Consider the following 20,649-nt stretch of genomic DNA (forward strand, 5'->3'; position numbering starts at 1 on the left):
AGCCCGCGGCGGTGGCGGGGCGGGGGCCCTGGGGAGGCGCGGAGCCGGGCAGGCAGGTGAGCCCGCGCGGAAGAGAGGTGGAGGGAGCGGCGGCGCCCGGCGCTCGGGTCTCGGGGTGCGGGGGGTCGTGAAGATTCCCGCGCGATTCCCGAAACTGAGGGGTGTTTGTTGGGGGCACACAAGCGCGTGTTGGGGTGGCTCGATAGTGTTTGGAGTCGAGCCTGAGGCCATTGGGGCTGGACTGAGAAGTCGGGGAGGAGATGGGGGGCTCAAGGCTCCCCCACCCTCACCCCTTTCCTCCACCCAAAGCGAGTACCAGGCTTGCTGGGACCCGGGGAAAGGCATGTGTTGGGGGAGGGGCTGCCAGAGGTTTTCGCAGAGGGGCCGTGGGGTGAGCTTCCGAATTTGGGGTAGACTGTGATTGTGTTTAGGGGAGGAGGGCAGTCTGGGTAGCTGGAGGGATGCCCTCCGCCTGCAGGAGTCTGCCGCTCTCTCCCCAAGCCCAGAGCTCGGCTATGAAAAGGGTGGTGTCAAGGCCCGCTGCAAGGGGCAAGGGGGGCGGGCAGACTTTATTCTGAACGTGGCCTGACTGAAAACATAGAAGTGGAATCCCAAGGTGGGGACTCTATCCCCATACCCTTCCCTTACCAGAAAGGGGAGGTGGAAAAATCTGGTGGGGGTTGTGTGCTTGAGGGTGGAAGTGGGAGCCTTCTGCAGTCTTCGGGGAGACTGAAAACTGGGGAAGTGAGGCCAAGGCAGTCCTGGACCTCCAGATACAGGCCTTGGGGGAGGCTCCTCTACATCTGGAAAGGCCTGGAATTGAGGCCCACTTCCCAGCATGGTGGGCGGTGCTGGCACTGAAGGGCCCTGCTTGGGCAGCGCCTTCTGCCATGAACTTTCTGAAGTCACTTTAAATCCCCTGGAGTGTCCTTCTGCCAAGGAGGGCAGGGGCAGGGACAGACAGAGGTGGCCAGGAAGAGGGTTTGGGCAAAGCAGTGGGCAGAGCTATCCTTGGGGTTGGGCCTTGGCCTGCTTCAGACTCTGGGTCTCAGGCTGGAGAATCAGGGTTGGGAGGGACTTGAGGTCTGGGAGTCATTGGGCCTCCAGCTGCCAAGCTGAATGGCTGTGGCTCTGGCTGTGGGAGCTGATGGTGTCTGGAGCAGCACATCTGTGAGAGAGAGCAAGGAACCAGGACCAAGGGGTGGAGAAGGTTGGAGGCAGTGGCTCAGGAGCCTTTCCCTGGGGAAGAGGGAGGTGGTCTGTGGTTCAGAGTGACGGATTAGTTTTGGACAACAAAGGTTTGGGGACCATATAGGGAAGTTTCGTGGCTTTGATCAGTGCCCTCCCCTGTTTCTTGTCATACCAGCTTAGTCTGGGGTGCTAGGAGCCTGGTGAGTTCTCCAAGGTGGGCAGTGCTTGGGTTGGAGTCCCAAAGTGGGATGGTTGCAGTTAATTGAACAATTACATAGCTCTGAAGCTATTCCCTTGGGGGGTTAGAGGGTTCTGGGGACAGTCATGCATTCTGGACAGTGTCTGCCCCTTCCTCTGTGGGTATGAGCCAGATGCTAGGATGTGCTTACAGGAGGCTGGGAACATGGCCAGAAACAGGTCCTTTGGGAACAGAGGTCTGGGCCATTTGGAGGGGGGAGGAATGGTTAATACAGGGCAGGGGACTGGCAAGTAGGAGGAGGCTGGAGCAAAATGTCACAGTGGGGGTGATGGGAAATCTGCTCACTCTGGGCTCTGTCTCCAGCAGCTCTGGGGACTGACAGCGAAGGACATGGGGACTGATAAAACCAGGTGTCTGACTGGCCGAGAAGATGTGTGTTCTTGCTTATGGCTCTTCTGTCTTTCCATTTCTTGGACACTAGCAGAGTTTGGGGTTCAAAGTGATGTAGGGTGGGGGAGAAGAACTCAAATTTATGGAGTGTGTGCTATGTGACAGATACTGTTGGATTTTTTTCACAATTATTACTATTCCCATTTTATAGACGAAGAAACTGATGCAAGGAGATAGTAACTTGTTCAAAGCTGTGCAGCTAGCATGTAACTACCCTAAAGGTTTGAAGCCTGGTCTTGCTCCAAAGATCATGCTTCTAATGAAGTATTTTAATGGGTTTTTTTAAATTTTTTTTATTTTTGATACAGAGACAGAGCATGAGAGGGGGAGGGGCAGAGAGAGAAGGAGACACAGAACTGGAAGCAGGCTCCAGGCTCTGAGCTAGCTGTCAGCACAGAGCCCGGTGCGGGGTTCGAACTCACGAACGTGCGGGGCTCGAACTCACGAACGTGAGATCTGACCTGGGCCGAAGCCGGAGCCTTAACCTACTGAGCCACCCAGGCACCCCTTCTAATGAAGTATTTTAAAGAACCAGGCTTCCTTTGGTGACTTTTTCCAAATGTCAACCTGACCCAAAGCCTTAGATTTCTGATCTGTCCCTCCAGAGGGTGCTGTTGACAGTGCTAGAAGGGCACGCTGCTCTGCGGGGTGCGGCAGGGGTGCTGAGTGAAGTGGCTGAGGGTGAACCAGGGATGTGGGTCTCCAGCGTGCAGGGAGGTCCCCAGTCTGCCTTCTCTTCAGTGGGCCTCTGGGTGTTTGCTCAAAGTGCTGCTTGTCTGTCTTGGGCAGCTGATCCTGTGGGCATTCTCCCTCTGTGTCCCCTAGTGAGGACAAATGTCAAGGCTGCTAGCTCTGAAGGTTTAAATACAGGGAGCCCCAGGGTGCCCTGTGGGCATGGAGGAGTGTGGCCCTGGTAGAAAGACAGGCATCTCCCCTTCATCCACACTTTCTCTTGAGCTGCACTCAGCTAGGGGACACATTGAGGGTGTTGTCATGGAGTCCTCCCCACCCCAGTTCAAGGCACTACCCTCCAGGCGACCTGAGATCTGGGGCTGATCTGGTGGCCTAGGATCTCTGTAACTTGGCCAGCGGTATAAAACTGCTACAGACCTTGTGTTCCCCGCCTCCCGGTCAAATCTGTGTGCAAGGTGGCCGTAGGAGCAGCTTCACAGGACTTTGGTGCAGATCAGATGGAATTAAGTATGTGAAAGGGACCTTGAAGAGCTTAAAGCACGGAGAAAGTATTATCCACCCAGCCACTCTAGGAACACTTATTAAGACTCTAGTAGGTGTTTGCAGATATGGCAGGGAGTGAAATGGGTCCAAATCCCTGCCTTCATGAGGCTGACAGTCCAGTGAGGAGAGACAATGAGCAAATAAGGAAAATATATAGAATGGCAGTTGCTGATAAGAGCTGTGGAGAAAAATAAAGCATGAAGCTGGGAAGAAAGATAGGGAGTGCCAGGAAAGGGGGTTGCTATTTTAATAGAACAGTCAGGGAAAGACTCACTGATAAGGGGACATTTGAGCTGTGACCTGGGGGCGTTCTTGTTCTGGGCAACGGAGACCACAGTCCCAGGCTGGCCCATGCATGCTGTGTTGGGGACCAGCAAGGAGGCTAATAGACCTGGAGTGCAGTGAGAAAAATGAAGAATCACAGGATTATCACCCTTTATTATTATTATTACACAGTAGCTGCTCTATGCCAATGCCCTTGAGCTTTCACTCCTGTCTTTTCAACATGCATTTCTTGAGTCCTTACCATGAGCCAGGCTCAGAACTTGGTCCTGGGGCTAAGGTACTGAGCAAAACAGTACAATCCCTACCCTCACAAAGTTTATAGTGAAAGGGGTGGGGACCCATGAACCAGGGGCAATTTAATTGTGATAAATACTATGGAGGAAATGTACAGAGGGTAAGCAGGGGGCAAATTTAGTGTGGGTGGGGGGAGCTGGGACATCTTCCCCAAGGAAGTTCCATCTAAGCTGTCACCCGAGGGAGAAGTTGAATTTGGCTTGGTGAAGTGTGCATGGTGTGAGTGTGATGAGGAACAATGTGGAAAGAGATTCCCTTTTGTATAGAGGTCACCGATTGGCAGCTCACAGGCTGAATTCATTCCATAGACGTGATTTATTTGGCTTGCAGCGTTGAAAAATGTGAGTTACTTGCCAACATTTGAAACTCAGGAGATGTCACGTTAAAATGTACATTTTCTTCAGCTTCTGCTAAAAATCAAAAGATCAGGCTCCACCGCGATGCCCATGCCAGCTGTGTACTGGTATTGGGTGCTGCCTGGCCCACTGCTCAGGGGTGAACTTTTCAGTTCCTCCCAGATCTCCGTTGACGCAGGCACTAAGCTTGTAACCACGCAGTAATCAGTGCTTTTTAGGGAAGAGGTGAATGTTGAAGTGTACCTCTTTGGAGTCCAGCAGATTTGGGTTAGAATCTTGGTTCGCACACCTCCATGGCTACTTGATCTAGAGCAAGTTACCCACCTGCTTCTGTCTCAGTTTCCTCACCTACTGAATGGGGATCCCGTCGACTTCCTCCATAATTTTATGTGAGTGGTGGGGTTGGAAGTGCTGAGCTTGACTGTGGAAGCACACAGTTTATGGAAGCTACTGGTGGTGGTAGGCCGTGACGGTGGTGTTAATACCAACTCATTCCTTTCTCTCGGCAGCATGTCCTGGTTTAGTGGCCTCTTGGTCCCCAAGGTGGATGAACGGAAAACAGCCTGGGGTGAACGCAATGGGCAGAAGCGTCCACGCCGTGGGACCCGGACCAGTGGCTTCTGCACACCCCGCTATATGAGCTGCCTCCGGGATGCACAGCCCCCCAGCCCCACCCCGGCTGCTCCCCCTCGGTGCCCCTGGCAGGATGAGACCTTCATCCGGAGAGGTGGCCCAGGCAAGGAGCTGGGGCTGCGGGCGGTGGCCCTGGGCTTTGAGGACACTGAGGCAATGGCAGCGGTTGGGGCAGCCGAGGTGGCACCTGATGTGGCGGCCGCGGGTAGGTGGCCCTGCTGGCGCCGTCTGGCCCGGGTGTTCCAGTCGAAGCAGTTCCGCTCGGCCAAGCTGGAGCGCCTGTACCAGCGGTACTTCTTTCAGATGAACCAGAGCAGCCTGACGCTGCTGATGGCAGTGCTGGTGCTGCTGACGGCTGTGCTGCTAGCCTTTCATGCCGCCCCTGCCCGCCCTCAGCCTGCCTACGTGGCCCTGCTGGCCTGTGCCGCCGCCCTCTTCGTGGCACTCATGGTGGTGTGTAACCGGCACAGCTTCCGCCAGGACTCCATGTGGGTGGTGAGCTACGTGGTGCTGGGCATCCTAGCAGCTGTGCAGGTTGGGGGTGCCCTGGCAGCCAACCCCCGCAGCCCCTCCGTGGGCCTCTGGTGTCCCGTGTTTTTTGTCTACATCACCTACACGCTCCTACCTATCCGCATGCGGGCGGCTGTCTTCAGTGGCCTGGGCCTCTCCACCTTGCATCTGATCTTGGCCTGGCAGCTCAACCACAGTGATGCCTTCCTCTGGAAGCAGGTGGGTAGTCAGGAAGCAGGCACAGGGTAGTGCTTGGGGGCACCAGGCCGGGAATGAGAAGTGGTCTGGTAATCGAGGGTAGGTGGGGTTGAGTGCAGGGATGTCAGCTTGTGTCCAAGAGGAAGGGCAAATGATGGGAAGTGAGATTTCAGGGGCCAGCTGCATCTGGGATCTGGAGCAGAGGGCACTGCTGAGGAGAGGGAGGGCCCCAGGACCCACTTGTACTCTGTCACTGTGGGCCACAGTCTACAGCTCTTTGGCCTGAGGCCCTTGAAATAGCGTAGCCCATAGACCTGATGTAGGGCCAGAGGTGGGAATGTGATGTTTAGCCCCAGGGCAAGGGCGGGCTTGAGAGGGCACTGTTGGCTCAGCTCTGGCTCCAAGTTGATACATGAGACTCAGGCCTTGGTGCCATCCTTGAAAAGCAGCTCCAGGTGGTGATCTGGAGGGATCAGCCGGGTGTGGATGGAGTTAGCAAGAGAGGAATTGCTTCTCTCCTGGACCACAGCAGTCTCTAAGAGGATGGGGAGGGTGATACGTAGGATTCATTTTCTCCTGGGCTGGGAGTGGTTTGAGTGGGGTTGGGCTGTAAGAGAAGAGGGGCATCAGGGTCTGATCTCCTATCCTCCTCCCACTGAGTACCAGAGGTCTGGCAGCCCTGCTTGAGGTTCTCTGCCCATGCCAGCTACTGCATCCGGGTTCTGAGTGGCGTGTGGGGTGGAGCTTGACAGCATGGTGTTGAGTGAGAACTGAAGGCTTGGCTCCGGGCAGACGTGGTTGTCCAATGGGCTGCGTTCTCTTCTGTGAGCTCTTAGACGGCTAACCTTACTTCTCCCAGCCTTCTTCCCAGTCTGTAGACCTGGGATAAAAATAGTACCCACCTCATGATATTGCTGTTGGGTCTCCACCCTCTCCCAGAGTGGAGTAGAACCTGACAGGGCCGGGTTCTCACCTGGGGGCAGGGAGGTGTGGGAGCGCTGTAGGGGATGGAACCCAAGGAAGGGCCCTCCCAGAAGTCCCTTTCCGAGAGATGGGAGCATGTGGAGTATGCTATCTCCAGTCATTCCCCTGACCAGGGAGCAGAGACCAGGACCTCTTGCCCAGCTGATCCCTCAGGGGCTGCTCTAGACACGGCCTCTAACCAACCAACATACCTCATGAGCCCTGTGCTGACACCCTGATTTTGAGGGTGCTATCCTCTGTCTTGCTCAGGTTTTTAAGGGAGTTGGCCTCTGCCTTGCCTAGTATTTGTGGCCTATAGCCCACCCTTGCCCCACCCACAAAGAGGAAGTTGCCTGGGGCTCCCAGGGTGAAAAGCTGGGTGCTCTGGCAGGATGCCCTTCTCCACCCAGCTTGTGCTCTGGAACAGAACGTACCTTTTTAAAAGTAACTTTATAGCCAATTTGTTTGTGGAGCATGCACCCACAGGGCAGTCAGACCTCTTAAAGGGCCAGGGTCTTTCTGCCCTTGCTAGCCCCCCACTTCTCACCAGGTAGCTGTTGTGCTGGGCTTTGGCGTTGGACTACCCTCCTGGGGAAGGAGGAGCTTGGAGGTGGTGACTTTCCCCGAAACCTCCTCTCTGGCCAGCCAGGGCTGGGTGGGTATTGCTCTGCTCTCAGCTGGCATGGTGCCCAGAGCCAGGCCCAGGGCTTGATTGGGGAGGTACAGCCACATGGAGGCCAGGACGCTGCCAGCCTCCTGCCTCCCCAGGGGCACCCAGCTTCGGCCTCACCCAGGAGGTCTCAGCAGGCACATTCTTGGGGGAAGTGGAGAAAGTCATCCCGCCCCTGTGCCAGTCCTTGGAGCCAGGGTTGCCCATACCCCTTCTTTGAACTAAGAAGGATTCCCTGTGTTTGGTTGGCCTGTGTGTGTCTGGATCGTATGGGGCTATGGCTTCCTTTCAAGGCTCCGTGGGCAGCCCCTTTCTGGATCCAGCCCTGCTCATGTTCATGGGAAGGAGGCTGCATTCTCCTCCGACCCACTCGTTCAGACACCTTGAGCAGTTTCACCCTGTGACCCTGGTCCAGCCTGGAGGCTCCTCTAGTGCCCTGGCTTCCATTTTTTCCTCACAGTGGGATAGGGGTCTGTGTACAGATCTATTTTAGTCTCCTGTCCCCCTTCCCTTTCCCTCCACCATGACTCACTTTTTCCTCTTGGGCTCCTGGGGCCAGGAAGGGAAGTTGCCTGGTTTACCCCCCCCCCCTTTTTTTCTCCCCTACTGGGGGCTATTCTTAGAAACCCCTGAGGGAGATAATGTGCCCCCCTCTTCACCCCTGCTGCTGGGAGGGAGGCCTTGTGAGCTGGACTGGGAAAGAAAGCCGGGAGGCCAGTCCTAGAGGGTCAAAGCTAGAAATAGCTGGGGGTTTGCTGAACCTCCCCCTCCATTTTACCTAAGAAAAATGAAGCTGAGGTCCTGGAAATGAACTGACCTGCCCAAGTTTGCAGGACTGGTTCTGGTTCTGGGCAGAGCCCACAATTCCTTGCTTCCAGTTGGTGCTCTTTCCCTCCCTTCTCCCCAAAGCAGAGCCCTGCCCCAGCCAACTCTGGGGTGGAGCCACAAGTGCTAGGTTAACCCCTGATTTTCCAGAAACACTGAGGCCAGCTTTTTTTAGACTTGCTCTGTAGTCAGTGCCACTGATGCTGACTGAGGGCTGATCATCCTGAGATCAGGGTCCTAGGGCATGGGGCCTAGCTGTGCCAGGTACTAAGGGTGCTGGGCATGGTGGCAACCCTTCCTAGTTAAGGAGGGTTTTTCATGATAGTAGAATTGATGACTCCCAAGCCTGGGCTCCGAGGCTGGGCCTCAAGAGCTTGGGTGAGTGGAGTGAGTAGGAATCTTGGAAGTCTAGAATGTACCAACCATAGGGTTTGGACAGAGGCTTTGGAGTCTGACAATCCTGAATTCACGTCCCACTCCAGCCACTATTAGCTGTGTGATCTCAGCAAGTTACATAGTTTAGTTTCTCTGTGCTTGAATACCTCACCTTTAAAATGAGATAGTTTTATTTTATAGAGTTGTTGGAAATCCATTAGTTACTGTATAGGAGGCAGCCACAGAAGTCAGGCATATTGGAGGCGGCCAACAAATTAGCTCCAATAAGAATAATAATTATTAGTATAGCAAGTTATGTCAGAACAGGGAGGAACCTTAGAAATCTTCTTATTGTCCTTCTTCAGGTTCTAGATGAGCAAACAGAGGCCCAGAGAGATGAGAGGACTTGTCCTGGGCATTCACAGGAGGATATAGAGCTCGAGTCTCCTGGGTGTTGTCTTGTGAGGAGAACCAGGTGCAGAAGGAGCGGCATTGTGTTTTGTTTGGGCTGATTCTGGAGCAGGAAGTCATAGTGTGCTGGGCCCTGGCCCCATGACCCACCTTGCCCTGGTCGGTGCTTCTCCTCCCAGGAGTTGTGAGCTCTCATTTCTAGCTGTAGAGCGATCCAGGCAGGGGGCCAGAGTCCTGTGGGAGAAGCGGGAGATGTATTACAGGGGTGGGGACAGCTTGGGGACAGGGAGGGGACAGGATCCGGACTTCCTCCCTGAAAAAATGCATAAAGAGCATAGCAAGTTGCACCTGTGCCCAGGTGGGGGTTGGTCACCCTTTTGCCTCTGCCACCTTCTTGCAGCTTGGTGCCAACATGCTGCTGTTCCTCTGCACCAACGTCATTGGCATCTGCACACACTACCCGGCTGAGGTGTCGCAGCGCCAGGCCTTTCAGGAGACCCGTGGTTACATCCAGGCCCGGCTGCACCTGCAGCATGAGAATCGGCAGCAGGTGGGCTGCTCTCCCTGTCCAAGGCCTTCCTCCACCTCACCCCCAAATACCTGTACGCCGGGTCTGCTGCCTTGTACAACTCCATGGAATCAGTCTGAATGGTTCCCCCTGATTGTGCACCACACAGGCCCTGTGACACTGGGGTTCCTGTCCTGTCTGAGGGTGGGAGGGGGTAGATGGGAACATGAGTGAGGGGTTCTGTGGGGTTGGTCAGAGAGGGCTGGGAGGTATATCTGGTGTAGGCTCTGATAGGGGAGGTCCAGAAGGGAAGCTCAGGTTTCCAGAGGGGTCTGGGAGGGCTCTGGGGTTGTGGAGGCACCAGGAGGGATTACAGCGTGAGACCAAGAAGATAGTGGTGCCCTGTTGAAACCACTGGTCTAGGAACGGCTGCTGCTGTCGGTATTGCCCCAGCATGTTGCCATGGAGATGAAAGAAGATATCAACACAAAGAAAGAAGACATGATGTTCCATAAGATCTACATCCAGAAACATGACAATGTCAGGTAGAGTTGGGGGTGGGAGGATACCACGAGGAATGGGGGACCTGGGAGTCTTTGAGGGCCACATGGCCCTTCCATCTTCTGCCATTGTCCACAGCATCCTGTTTGCAGACATCGAAGGCTTCACCAGCCTGGCATCCCAGTGCACTGCGCAGGAGCTGGTCATGACCCTGAACGAGCTCTTTGCCCGGTTTGACAAACTGGCTGCGGTGAGGGTGCTGGGGCTGGGGGCAGGGATGGATGTGGTGAGAACATAGCCTCACTGGAGTGGCCTGGGGCAGTGGGAGTAGATGGTGATTCAGTGAAGGTGCTGGGTGGGCAAGAGAGTGAGAGTGACTCTCTCCAACTCACTCCCCTTTAGGAAAATCATTGCCTGAGGATCAAGATCTTAGGGGACTGTTACTACTGTGTGTCGGGGCTGCCGGAGGCCCGAGCAGACCATGCCCACTGCTGTGTGGAGATGGGGGTGGACATGATCGAGGCCATCTCGTAAGCAGTGCCCCTCCCAGGCTTCCTGGACCTGAGGGTGACCCTGCTGGCTCCCACCCTTTGATATGTCCTTGGGTTTTTTTTTCTCAGTTTTGGTTATTTCTCCATCTCGGAGATCCATCACCTGGGAGGGGAACGGATCTTTCTTCAGCCTGTGCACTTTAGATGCCAGCCAGCTAGGCAGGGTAGGGGAGCCATGGTGGGGGGATTTGGGCTGGTGAGAATGCTAGCTGAGCAGGTTTGAGGGGAGAACAGTGACTCCTCCCTTTATAGCTCAATTCCACAGGATGCTGGTGAACACAATTCTCAAACATTTGTCCTTGAGACTCACGCAGCCTTTTGCCCATGTCCAGCCAAGGCTGTGTTCTCGTGTCCCACATCTGGGTCTGTCCCTGCCTGCTTGGCTCTGAGGGGAGTGAAGGACCCGAGTTCTGGGCTGGGAATGGGGATGACTGTGCCAGAAGCTGAGCCGGAGCTGCCTCCTCCCAGGCTGGTGCGTGAGGTGACAGGTGTGAACGTGAACATGCGCGTGGGCATCCACAGCGGGCGTGTACACTGTGGCGTCCTTGGCCTGCGGAAATGGCAATTCGATGTGTGGTCCAATGACGTGACTCTGGCCAACCACATGGAGGCGGGGGGCCGGGCCGGGTGAGTGTGGGGTCCAGGTGGCGGAGGGATGGGAGTGAGGTGGGTCAGCCCAGGTCTCACCCTCCTGTTCCCTCACAGCCGCATCCATATCACTCGGGCCACACTGCAGTACCTGAATGGGGACTACGAGGTGGAGCCAGGCCGTGGTGGTGAGCGTAATGCATACCTCAAGGAGCAGCACATTGAGACCTTCCTCATCCTGGGAGCCAGCCAGAAACGGGTCAGTCCAGGTGGGGGGTGGGGGCAGGCAGGGAGAAGGGCAAATGCAGGGATCAAACAGATATCTCTTGATCCTGTGCCCATGCTTCCCGCACAGAAAGAAGAGAAGGCCATGCTGGCCAAGCTGCAGCGTACTCGGGCCAACTCCATGGAAGGGCTAATGCCACGCTGGGTGCCTGAGCGTGCCTTCTCCCGGACCAAGGACTCCAAGGCTTTCCGCCAGATGGTGAGGGACCCACAGCACTAGGACCTGAGGCCTCACTTTCCTAACAGGCTCTACCTCCCTCCCCTCTTTGGACTTCCTTGTTGTGGCTCATACATCTCTGTATATGACTTCTGGTACTGGGGGGCAGGAGGGGTGACTTCATACCAGGGGTCCCAAGCCCCCCAAAGTGCATGGGGGGACCACTCAGCACAGTGTTGGGGATGGGGAAGGGATTGTGGAGGCAAAGATGGTCTGCCCTTCACCCCATTGCACACTTTGTCCCTTTCTCCAGGGCATTGATGATTCCAGCAAAGACAAGTAAGTCAAGCTATTGAGGGAGGAAAGGGAGGGAGAAGGCACTTGCACCCTGGGACAGGACAGCGGGAAAGCCAAGATCCCCCTCTTTCCTGGGCAGTAGATGTGTCACATGGGAGTAGGTGCCACACAACCACAACTCCATTCTTTGGGTGCTGCCCATGCCCTTCCTTTCTCATTGCCTCTCACATGGCATTGCTCATGCCCCTGGTGAAGCCATGTCCCCTGCCCTCAGCCGAGGTGCCCAAGATGCCCTGAACCCTGAGGATGAGGTAGATGAGTTCCTGGGCCGTGCCATTGATGCCCGCAGCATTGATCAACTACGGAAGGACCATGTGCGCCGCTTTCTGCTCACCTTCCAGAGAGAGGATCTTGAAAAGAAGGTTTGCCCTCAAAAGCTAAGGGCAATGGAGGATGAGGGCTGGGGTACGAGGGGAGGCTGAGCACAACTGAGGGAACAGGAAGTTTTTTGGGGATTGAGGGGTGACCAGGGCACAGTGGGGATTCCTATTAACTGAGCCATTGCTTCCCCCTACTTGAGGCCCCTGGCAGTGCCCTGCCTCCCCCAGGGCAGAGCCCAGCACCCAGCTCAGCCTCTTCTCCCTCAGTACTCACGGAAGGTGGACCCCCGCTTCGGAGCCTACGTAGCCTGTGCGCTGTTGGTCTTCTGCTTCATCTGCTTTATCCAACTCCTCGTCTTCCCACAGTGAGAGCCCCGCCCCTCCTTGCTCTGTTTCTTTTCCCTCCACTACTTCCCAGAACCCTCTTAAACACCCAGGCAAGCTCACAGTCCTGGGAGCCTGTACCCTGCCAACCTGGGGAGTGGGACAAGGATGCCCAGAACTTCCAGAGTAACATTTTCCCTGGCCCTCTTCTGCCCCAGCTCAACCCTGATGCTTGGGATCTATGCCAGTATCTTCCTGCTGTTGCTGATCACTGTGCTGACCTGCGCCGTGTACTCCTGTGGCTCTGTATGTTGAGGGTTCTTCCTGGGCTGGTTGGGGAGGGCAGGCTGGGTTGAGGTGGTGAGGAATCCTGCTGGGAGAAGGAAGAGAAGGCCAGGCCTCTCTTACAAGGCCCCATCCCTGGTTGGCCTTACCCCTTGGCTGACACAGTCTCTAACTCTCGGTCTCTTGCCTGTCTGCAGCTCTTCCCCAAGGCCCTGCAACGCCTTTCCCGCAGCATTGTCCGTTCTCGGGCACACAGCACTGTGGTTGGCATCTTTTCAGTCTTGCTTGTGTTCACCTCTGCAATTGCCAACATGGTAAAGGTCCAGTGGGGATTCTTCCACTCCTCCTCTAGGCCGAGCACTGCTCTAGGCTCCAGGGGGTACAGAGAGGAATAAGACCCATTTCCCCTGCCCTCTGAGAGCTTGTTTTCCCAAAAGAGGGGGTGAGGTTAACCTTAGTCCCTCCTTCTCCTTGCTCTCCCCATCTCCCGTCATCCCTGAGAGCTTTGACCTCCAGGGTATAAGACACTGGGACATGGCCCTTGTAGCCCCTCTCCTCCGTGCTTACCCTGATATGCCTCCCCCAACTTTTGCAGTTCACCTGTAACCACACCCCCATACGGACTTGTGCAGCCCGGATGCTGAATGTAACACCTGCCGACATCACTGCCTGCCACCTGCAGCAGCTCAATTACTCTCTGGGCCTGGATGCTCCCCTGTGTGAGGGCACCGCACCAACTTGCAGCTTCCCTGAGGTGTCCAAGCCGTGTTCAGACGGGACAGAGGGTGGGGTTTGATCAGTACCAGTTATTGACTCCTCTGTAACAGACCTGCTGATGGGCAATGAGGACCAGGATCTCACCAGAGTCCCTACTGGAAGAGCGTCCAGGGGTCCTGTTGTGGTGTGGGGCTGACTGTGGAGGGTGAAGGAGGTTTGGGTTTGAGGTTGTGGATGGGAGCTGAGGTCAGGCAGGGGAGTGCAGGGCTCTTCCGGAATGGGGTGGGGGGTGGCATGACTTCTGTCTTCATCTTACACCACCTCTGCCATCGCTCCCCAGTACTTCGTTGGGAACATGCTGCTGAGTCTCTTGGCCAGCTCTGTCTTCCTGCACATCAGTAGCATCGGGAAGTTGGCAATGATCTTTGTCCTCGGGCTCATCTATTTGGTGCTGCTTCTGCTGGGCCCCCCAGCCACCATCTTTGACAACTATGACCTGCTGCTTGGTGTCCATGGCTTGTGAGTTTATCCTCAGCCCCTTGAATCCCCTATAAGCTTCCTGACCTTGCAGGGTCACTATGATTTTTCTGGTGCCCAGGCCTCTTGTACCCTTGGAATGCCACCACTCACTCCTCAGCTTTGGGGGGAAAGGAGGTAGTAGAGGAGCTCCCAGCATATGACCCCTAACAGTCACGCTGAGGAAACCCCAGCCTTGGGAAGTCATTGTGTGTTTAGGCTAGACATTCAAAGAATTTTTCTCATTTGCATGGTGCTTTCATACCCATTCTCTTAACCATCTGTAGGCCACATGGTTGCTTGGTGGCAGAGGCCTGGCTAGGAACCGAAACTTCTGACTCCTGTTTAAGGGCTTTGTCTGGGACACCACACTAGTTTTTCCTCTGCAAACCTTATTCCATAGCTTTGTGTAGTAGGAAAAGTCTCTGGAGTCCACTGGGTTTAAATCCCACTCTGCTGCTCGTTAGCTGTGTGACCTTAGGCAGGTGAGGTAACTTCTCTGAGCCTCAGTTTCCTCATCTGTAAAATGGCAGTGGCATCTAGATCATAGGTGGTTGTAGAGATTATAGTGACATTTATTGAAACCTTACTCCATGCCAGGTGCCATGCTAGACCTTTTGTGTGCAGTATTTAGATCTTGTCTCTCTTTTACTGATGAAGAAACAGGCTTAGAGTTAAACATCTTGTTCCAGGTCACAGAACTGGTAAGTGGAGGAGCTAGGAATGGAACCTTCTCTTAACCTCTGCTTTTAATGAGTTAATGTAAGCACAAACCCTGGCCCTGTGCCTGATTTTGTGCTGTGTGCTCAATAAATGCAGTTTCTTTCTCCCCTTCCCTGCCCCCACCCAGCAACCCAAGAAGAACTGATGACTTTGTCTCTTGTATCTTCCTGCCAGGGCTTCTTCCAATGAGACCTTCGATGGGCTGGACTGGTGAGTGAGGGCTTTGGGGCAGGGCAGGGGAAGGCTGCCACATGCCTCTTTCAGACACTGAGCTTACCTCTGTTTACCCTCAGCCCAGCTGCAGGGAGGGTGGCACTCAAATACATGACCCCCGTGATTCTGCTGGTGTTTGCTCTGGCACTGTATCTGCATGCCCAGCAGGTGGAATCAACTGCTCGTCTGGACTTCCTTTGGAAACTGCAGGTGACCGAGTGGGCCTCTGGGGGAGGGGGAGGATCCTGGGGACAGAACCTGGGCCAAGCCGGAAATGTATCTTGTTAGCTGGCCAAGACTCAGGCCGCCCCAAGCCTTCTATATGCCCATCCCCTAAACCCTGCCTCATTCTGCTCCTGCCCCTTTCACACCTTTGCCTGTTCTTTAGGCCTCATCTGTTCATGCCTTTCTTCTTTCCTGTGATTCCCTCTGGTGCCTGTCTCCAGGCACTGGCCACTGCACCTGTGTCTTGTGAACGTTGGGCAATGGGTGATAGGTGTGGTGTCCACAGGCAACAGGGGAGAAGGAGGAGATGGAGGAGCTCCAGGCATACAACCGAAGGCTGCTGCATAACATTCTGCCCAAGGACGTGGCTGCCCACTTCCTGGCCCGGGAACGCCGGAATGATGAGCTCTATTATCAGTCCTGTGAGTGTGTGGCCGTCATGTTTGCCTCCATTGCCAACTTTTCTGAGTTCTATGTGGAGCTGGAGGCAAACAATGAGGGCGTCGAGTGCCTGCGGCTGCTCAACGAAATCATCGCTGACTTTGATGAGGTACTTATCCGGTTGGTTGGTGCTGGCAGAGCACCTACGGGTGACTTGCCAGACTAGAGAAGTGGGGAGAACTTTGGATGGGAAGGCCAGCCTTGGAGGCATGGCTGGATTGGGAGGAGGAAGGGAGGTTTTATGGGACCCAGAGATGTCAGGGTAGGAGAAAAGGTATAGCAGAAACAAGGACAAGGACCCATGGTGGCTGAGATAGCGAGGAGGTCACCCTAGTAGGGTGGGGTCATCACTACTGGGGAGTGGAGGACATGAGGACCTGTGGAGAGGACAGGATAGGTACCAGATGGATGTCGCTGAATAAGAAGGCAGTACAGAACCCTATGAGTCCAAGTAAGGAAGATGGGCCCCCCCACAGAGAAAATGGAAGCAGATGTGAGGAAGTGTGAATATCCAGGTCAGGAATGGGTCATTTACTGTTCTGGAGGAAAATTGCTTCCCTCTGGCACTCAGTTTCCCAGAAAGTGAAGGGTAGAATAACTGATGGCTAATATCCCTTCTGTGGTTCTGGATTCTGTGAGCAAGCTTTGGGAGCCATTTACTTGAGTCCTGGCCTGAGGTTCTGATGGCTGCTTTGTGAAAAAGGCCTGTTTTCCAGGCTCCTTAGTCCTGCACTGAGAACAAAACTGGAAGGCAGGACTCACTCACTAAAAGGAGGGGAGCTGTTGAAACAGGGAAGGGGGAAGAGGCTGAGGCATGGCAAGAGTGAGCATTGGGCAGGGTGGGTTTGGCCTCTCTGCCTTGACAGCCAGTTCTCCCTGTGCTGTCCAGATCATCAGCGAGGAGCGGTTCCGGCAGCTGGAGAAGATCAAGACGATTGGTAGCACCTACATGGCTGCCTCAGGGCTGAACGCCAGCACCTATGATCAGGCGGGCCGCTCCCACATCACTGCCCTGGCCGACTATGCCATGCGGCTCATGGAGCAGATGAAGCACATCAACGAGCACTCCTTCAACAATTTCCAGATGAAGATTGGTGAGATGGCCCCCTTGCCTGGCAACTTTTCCCAGGGCTGTTTCTGGGTGAGGCCAAGGACTCACCCAGATGGCATCACAGATTTCCCATCAGGAATCCTTTGGGCTGTCCTTTTCTCCCACCTCCTGTTTTGTCTCATTTTAAGAACAGAGGAGGGCCTTCTTCATGCTAGGCCCTGCCCAACACATATTAATCCTCACATTATTATCCCCTTTTACAGATAGAGATTGACTCACAGATTAAATAACTTGGTCAAGGTCAAACAACTAGTAAGTGGCTAAACTAGGATTCAAAACCAGGTTTATTTAAGCTCCAGTACCTGTACCCTCATCTATGGCCAGTCTGATAGGAGGTACTTCCTCTCAGATGGTCTGGGAGCTGGTGGGCAGGAGGAGTGGGTTCTAGACTCACACTGGTTTGAATTCTGGCTGTTCTACCTACCGGCTTATTTGGCAAGTCACCCAACTCCTCTAAGTTTCACAAGGTTATCTATAAAATGGCATGATCCCTACCTTTAAGGGTTGTTGAAGGGATGAAATAAGGGAATGCATAATGCTTACCTGAGTGGTTGGCACAGAACGAGCATTCAGTAGATTAGTTACTGTTGTGGCAATAGTTGTTTTAACTCAGGGGAGCTGCTGAGGTGACATGCCTAGATCTTCCATTCTTTACAACCTGGACACTTGTCCCATTGCCACTTTCTTCTCTGGGTCCTTCTAAAGGTTCCAAGAGAGGGGATGACTCCTTGGGCTGACTCTGGAATGTCCACTAGTCTCAGTTTTTTGCTGCTATCCCCATCGCAGGGCTGAACATGGGCCCAGTCGTGGCAGGCGTCATTGGGGCTCGGAAACCACAGTATGACATCTGGGGCAACACAGTGAATGTCTCTAGCCGTATGGACAGCACGGGGGTCCCTGACCGAATCCAGGTGAGGGGGATGTGAGCAGAGGCTGGGAAGGGTATGGGTCCAGAGGGCTTCTGCAGGTCAGCTAGGATAGGGGTAGGGTGGCAGTGTTCTGTGGTTGGGGGTGTGTGGGATGGGGGGCTAGCATGATTAGAAACCCCTGGACCCCTGCAAATCCAGCAGGAAGGATCCCAGGCTAAGTGGGTTCCCCTCCCATCCCCCAGGTGACCACGGACTTGTACCAGGTTCTAGCTGCCAAGGGCTACCAGCTGGAGTGTCGAGGGGTGGTCAAGGTGAAGGGCAAGGGGGAGATGACCACCTACTTCCTCAATGGGGGCCCCCCGAGTTAGCAGGGCCCAGCTACAAATTCAGCTGACAGGACCAAGGTGGGCATTTGAGTGGACTCTGTGCTCGCTGGGTGGAGCTGTGGGAGGGGGCACCAAGCCTCCAGACCCTGCTGACCACAAAAGGGAACACCCCAGCAGGCTGTGCTTGGACCATGCTCATCTGCCCTGAGGCTGATGAACGGGGATACCAAGAGGATTGTGCAAGTGACTTTTACTTTTCTAATTGGGATAGGGCTGTTCCTCACCTCTCTTCCAGCTTTTGGGAGCAGGGGAGGGGGCAGGGCAGCAGCAGAGGCAGTAGGGATTAAAATGGCAGCTTGCCATGCCTACCCTTTCCCTGTCTGTCTGGGTAACAGACTCAGGGCTGGGCCCTTGCTTTCCCTTTTTTCCTGGGAATATTTTGTACAAAGACTGGGGCAGGCATGAGGAGTGCCTATTCCACGTTTGCCTCTGCTATGCCTGCATCCCCAGCACTGGCCTTGGGTACCCCACCCCAGTCAGGTCTCCCTCCTAAGGCACAGGGCAGAGGAAGGAGATGCTCTGGGGACCCTGCTCTGTGTCCGTATTTCAGGGGAATGTTTCCATTTGCCAAATCCTAGTCCCATGATCTGTCCCCAAAGGGGAACAAAGGGACTTTTGACAGCTCAGATTTAGCCCTAGTTCCTGCACAGCCTCAGGAAGAGGGGCATCTGGCCTCCTTGGTACTGTGAAAACGCCTAGCCAGAAAGCAAGCATGTATGTGCGATGTCAAAAGGTCAGGAGCTGGAAGTTCACCTGCAGATGCCCAAGAAAGCAGGCTGGCCAGGGAGTGGGGTGGTACCAGACTCTTGATCTGAGGGCCCCATTGGGGTCAGGATCAGGTCACTCTGCACCCATGCTCTCTTGCTGTCTGCTGGCAAGGGGGCACAGAGCATCTCTACCCCTTCTGTTGCCAAATAGAAAAGGGTCAGGGCATGGAGGAGGGTGACCCTGATCCCAACCTGTCCTCCCAAGTCTTTGGCACTGGGGAGGGCCTGTGCGTCTGTGTAATGTATGTGCCTGTCAGCCTTTTTGTGTGTGTATGTTTCCGGGTCTGTGTGTGTCCTTATGCTTCTCCTCAGCTCTCTACCCTGGGTTGCCTCTCTCCTGTGGGCCTCTGTCTTTTGGGAATAAGGCAGGGTTTCTGAATTCAAGGGATAGAGAGAGATGCCTAGGTTGTACAGGAGTAGCATGGGGTGTGGCAGCAAAAGGAAGGTGGCCCCGGGGAGAGGAGTCCTTTTTGTGCCAAATCCCTAAGTGCCATTTGGGGGCCGTGTGTTTAGCATGACTGTCTCCCTAGGCAGGGACTCAAGCACCTGCTTGAGCCTCAGTGCTCCGTGGACTTGAACTGTCTGGGTTTGGTGGGCAGAGGCTCAGGAATTTCCTGCATTCCCCAGCTGGTGGTATACTTTGGGACTGGAGTAGTAGCATGGGATCTCTCTGAGGACCCAGATACTGGTACTAGGGGATGGGGCGAGGGAATCTGAAACTTACCTCTCCCCAGCCTTCACTCTCAGTCTAGCATGTTCCTGGCTCCCCAGTCCCCAAGAAGCCTGCAAGGGCTGGAAGGAGGGTCAGGAGGTTGAACTCTAGATTCCCTTCCTATCTCTGCCTTCCTTTTACTCCCTTCCCTATAACCTCCTTGTCTCAGGCCTGACTTAGTTGGTGCCTTGGTTTCTCTGTCTGTACCTATTTAAGCCAGAGGCATTAGCCTGAATTTTGCTTGAAGATCATTTTGTCTTAAAGGTGATTAGAGAGACAGAGAAGAGGGTTCCAGAGTTGCTGAGTTTGGGGAATGGAAGGCATGGGTGGCACCCTTGCCCTTCCTCATGTCCTTTCTGACTCCAGCTCCTTGCAGAGACCTGGTTTCTAGCTTATACTGCCTGCCTTGGGGGATCTTCATGCATCAATCAAGTGGGCCATCAAGCACTTCATTAGCTATGGCAGGAGGAGGGGAAAAGACTAGTTGGTCCAGAGAGATCAACTCCCATCTCCCCAGACATATCCCTGGATAGGAAAGGAACTGCTTGGAACCCTGGGGTGGGGGTAGGGGTAGGAGTGTAAGGAGACCAGAGTGGGAAAACCTCAGTCTTGGGTGATTTGTCTTTGCTTCTTGTCAAGTGGGAGGGACCTGTCCAACACCCTGACTCCCCATACCACAGTGCCAGCCATGCCCTTTTCCTGGGCTACCATTGCCCCCTTTCTCACCAGTTGGTGGGGGAGTCAGTGGATGGGAGGCCCATGGACTTTGGTTTTACAATGTAACCACTGTGGGGGTGGGGGAGGGTGGTATACCATGTATTTCAGTGAAATATTTAATATATTTAAGTATCAATAAAATCAAACTCTTTGTAAAATTCCCAGCTCTCCGAAGATGTTCTGGGCCATGGGTTGGGTCAGAAGTGGCAGAGCCAGGTATAGGAGGTAGCCTTTCCTCTGTGGTTAGAAGGCTTCCTCTGGTTTTCTTCCTGCCAAGGTGAAGCTGCAGTGTCTTCAGAGAGCATGACTACTCTAGGCCCTTCAGCATCACAAGGACCATTGTGTGTCTTCCCAGATTTGTTACTCAGACACCTGCCATTCATGAGGTCAGGGACCCTCTCAGTGGTCTTTCCTCTACCCTGTCCCCTCCCAAACCAAACACCAAGTTCTGGCTCCCACACATCTGATCTCACAAGAATTTGGGCATTGGAATAATTTTCCTCCCCTTATTGCCAGTGCACATGGTGACCTCTAATCCAATCTGTTTACTCTGCTGTGGAGATCCCCTCCTCCCATTAGTCCCTCAGTGGAACCAGGACACCTTCTCTCATTTTTTCCTTCTTTGCCCTGCTTCCACAATCCATCTTGCAAACACATCCTGCTCAATACAGACTGAAGTTTCTGTCACTCAGAACAGAGTGATCCATAAACCTGGAAAAGAGAGAGAGGGTCTCAGATTCAGCCAAGCCAGGCTGGGATGTGTGTGGTGGTGTCTATAAA

At 54.4% G+C, this 20,649-nt stretch overlaps 2 protein-coding genes and 1 long non-coding RNA gene across 8 annotated transcripts in view; 1 reads left to right on the forward strand and 2 right to left on the reverse strand.

Annotated features, from left to right (window-relative positions):
- The window catches only part of ADCY6 (adenylate cyclase 6), a 20,424-nt gene extending 395 nt beyond the window's left edge, over positions 1-20,029 (forward strand). Inside the window, exons 1-22 of one of the 5 annotated variants that reach the window (XM_029955955.1) lie at positions 7-56; positions 4,521-5,373; positions 8,997-9,146; positions 9,528-9,649; positions 9,744-9,855; positions 10,008-10,135; positions 10,625-10,783; positions 10,862-11,003; positions 11,100-11,228; positions 11,500-11,525; positions 11,758-11,905; positions 12,131-12,228; positions 12,406-12,493; positions 12,670-12,786; positions 13,068-13,226; positions 13,530-13,708; positions 14,603-14,638; positions 14,722-14,851; positions 15,153-15,416; positions 16,197-16,401; positions 17,205-17,329; positions 17,530-20,029. In XM_029955955.1, coding sequence (XP_029811815.1) covers positions 4,522-5,373; positions 8,997-9,146; positions 9,528-9,649; positions 9,744-9,855; positions 10,008-10,135; positions 10,625-10,783; positions 10,862-11,003; positions 11,100-11,228; positions 11,500-11,525; positions 11,758-11,905; positions 12,131-12,228; positions 12,406-12,493; positions 12,670-12,786; positions 13,068-13,226; positions 13,530-13,708; positions 14,603-14,638; positions 14,722-14,851; positions 15,153-15,416; positions 16,197-16,401; positions 17,205-17,329; positions 17,530-17,655 — 3,495 coding nt within the window. In that variant the 5' untranslated portion in view covers positions 7-56; position 4,521 and the 3' untranslated portion in view covers positions 17,656-20,029. Of the gene's footprint in view, positions 1-6; positions 57-1,093; positions 1,211-3,538; positions 4,401-4,520; positions 5,374-8,996; positions 9,147-9,527; positions 9,650-9,743; positions 9,856-10,007; positions 10,136-10,624; positions 10,784-10,861; positions 11,004-11,099; positions 11,229-11,499; positions 11,526-11,757; positions 11,906-12,130; positions 12,229-12,405; positions 12,494-12,669; positions 12,787-13,067; positions 13,227-13,529; positions 13,709-14,602; positions 14,639-14,721; positions 14,852-15,152; positions 15,417-16,196; positions 16,402-17,204; positions 17,330-17,529 lie in introns of those variants that run through there. The other 4 variants (XM_029955956.1, XM_029955954.1, XM_029955957.1 and 1 more) reach the window with 4 other exon arrangements.
- LOC115305730 lies at positions 8,359-12,843 on the reverse strand. The gene is made up of 3 exons (XR_003914971.1): positions 12,469-12,843; positions 9,197-9,302; positions 8,359-8,830 (listed from the first exon to the last, which is right to left on the reverse strand). It is a non-coding gene; the product is annotated as an uncharacterized LOC115305730 (long non-coding RNA).
- The window catches only part of TEX49 (testis expressed 49), a 33,571-nt gene continuing 32,893 nt past the window's right edge, over positions 19,972-20,649 (reverse strand). For both annotated transcript variants that reach the window (XR_003914970.1, XM_029955961.1), the window contains one exon: positions 19,972-20,580. Coding sequence is in view for 1 of the 2 variants with exons in the window: in XM_029955961.1 (XP_029811821.1) it covers positions 20,532-20,580 (49 nt within the window). In the remaining variant the exon portion in view is untranslated. The remainder of the gene's footprint in view (positions 20,581-20,649) is intronic.

The sequence above is a fragment of the Suricata suricatta genome, chromosome 10, assembly GCF_006229205.1.
Source record: "Suricata suricatta isolate VVHF042 chromosome 10, meerkat_22Aug2017_6uvM2_HiC, whole genome shotgun sequence".
NCBI classification, from domain to species: Eukaryota; Metazoa; Chordata; class Mammalia; order Carnivora; family Herpestidae; genus Suricata; species Suricata suricatta.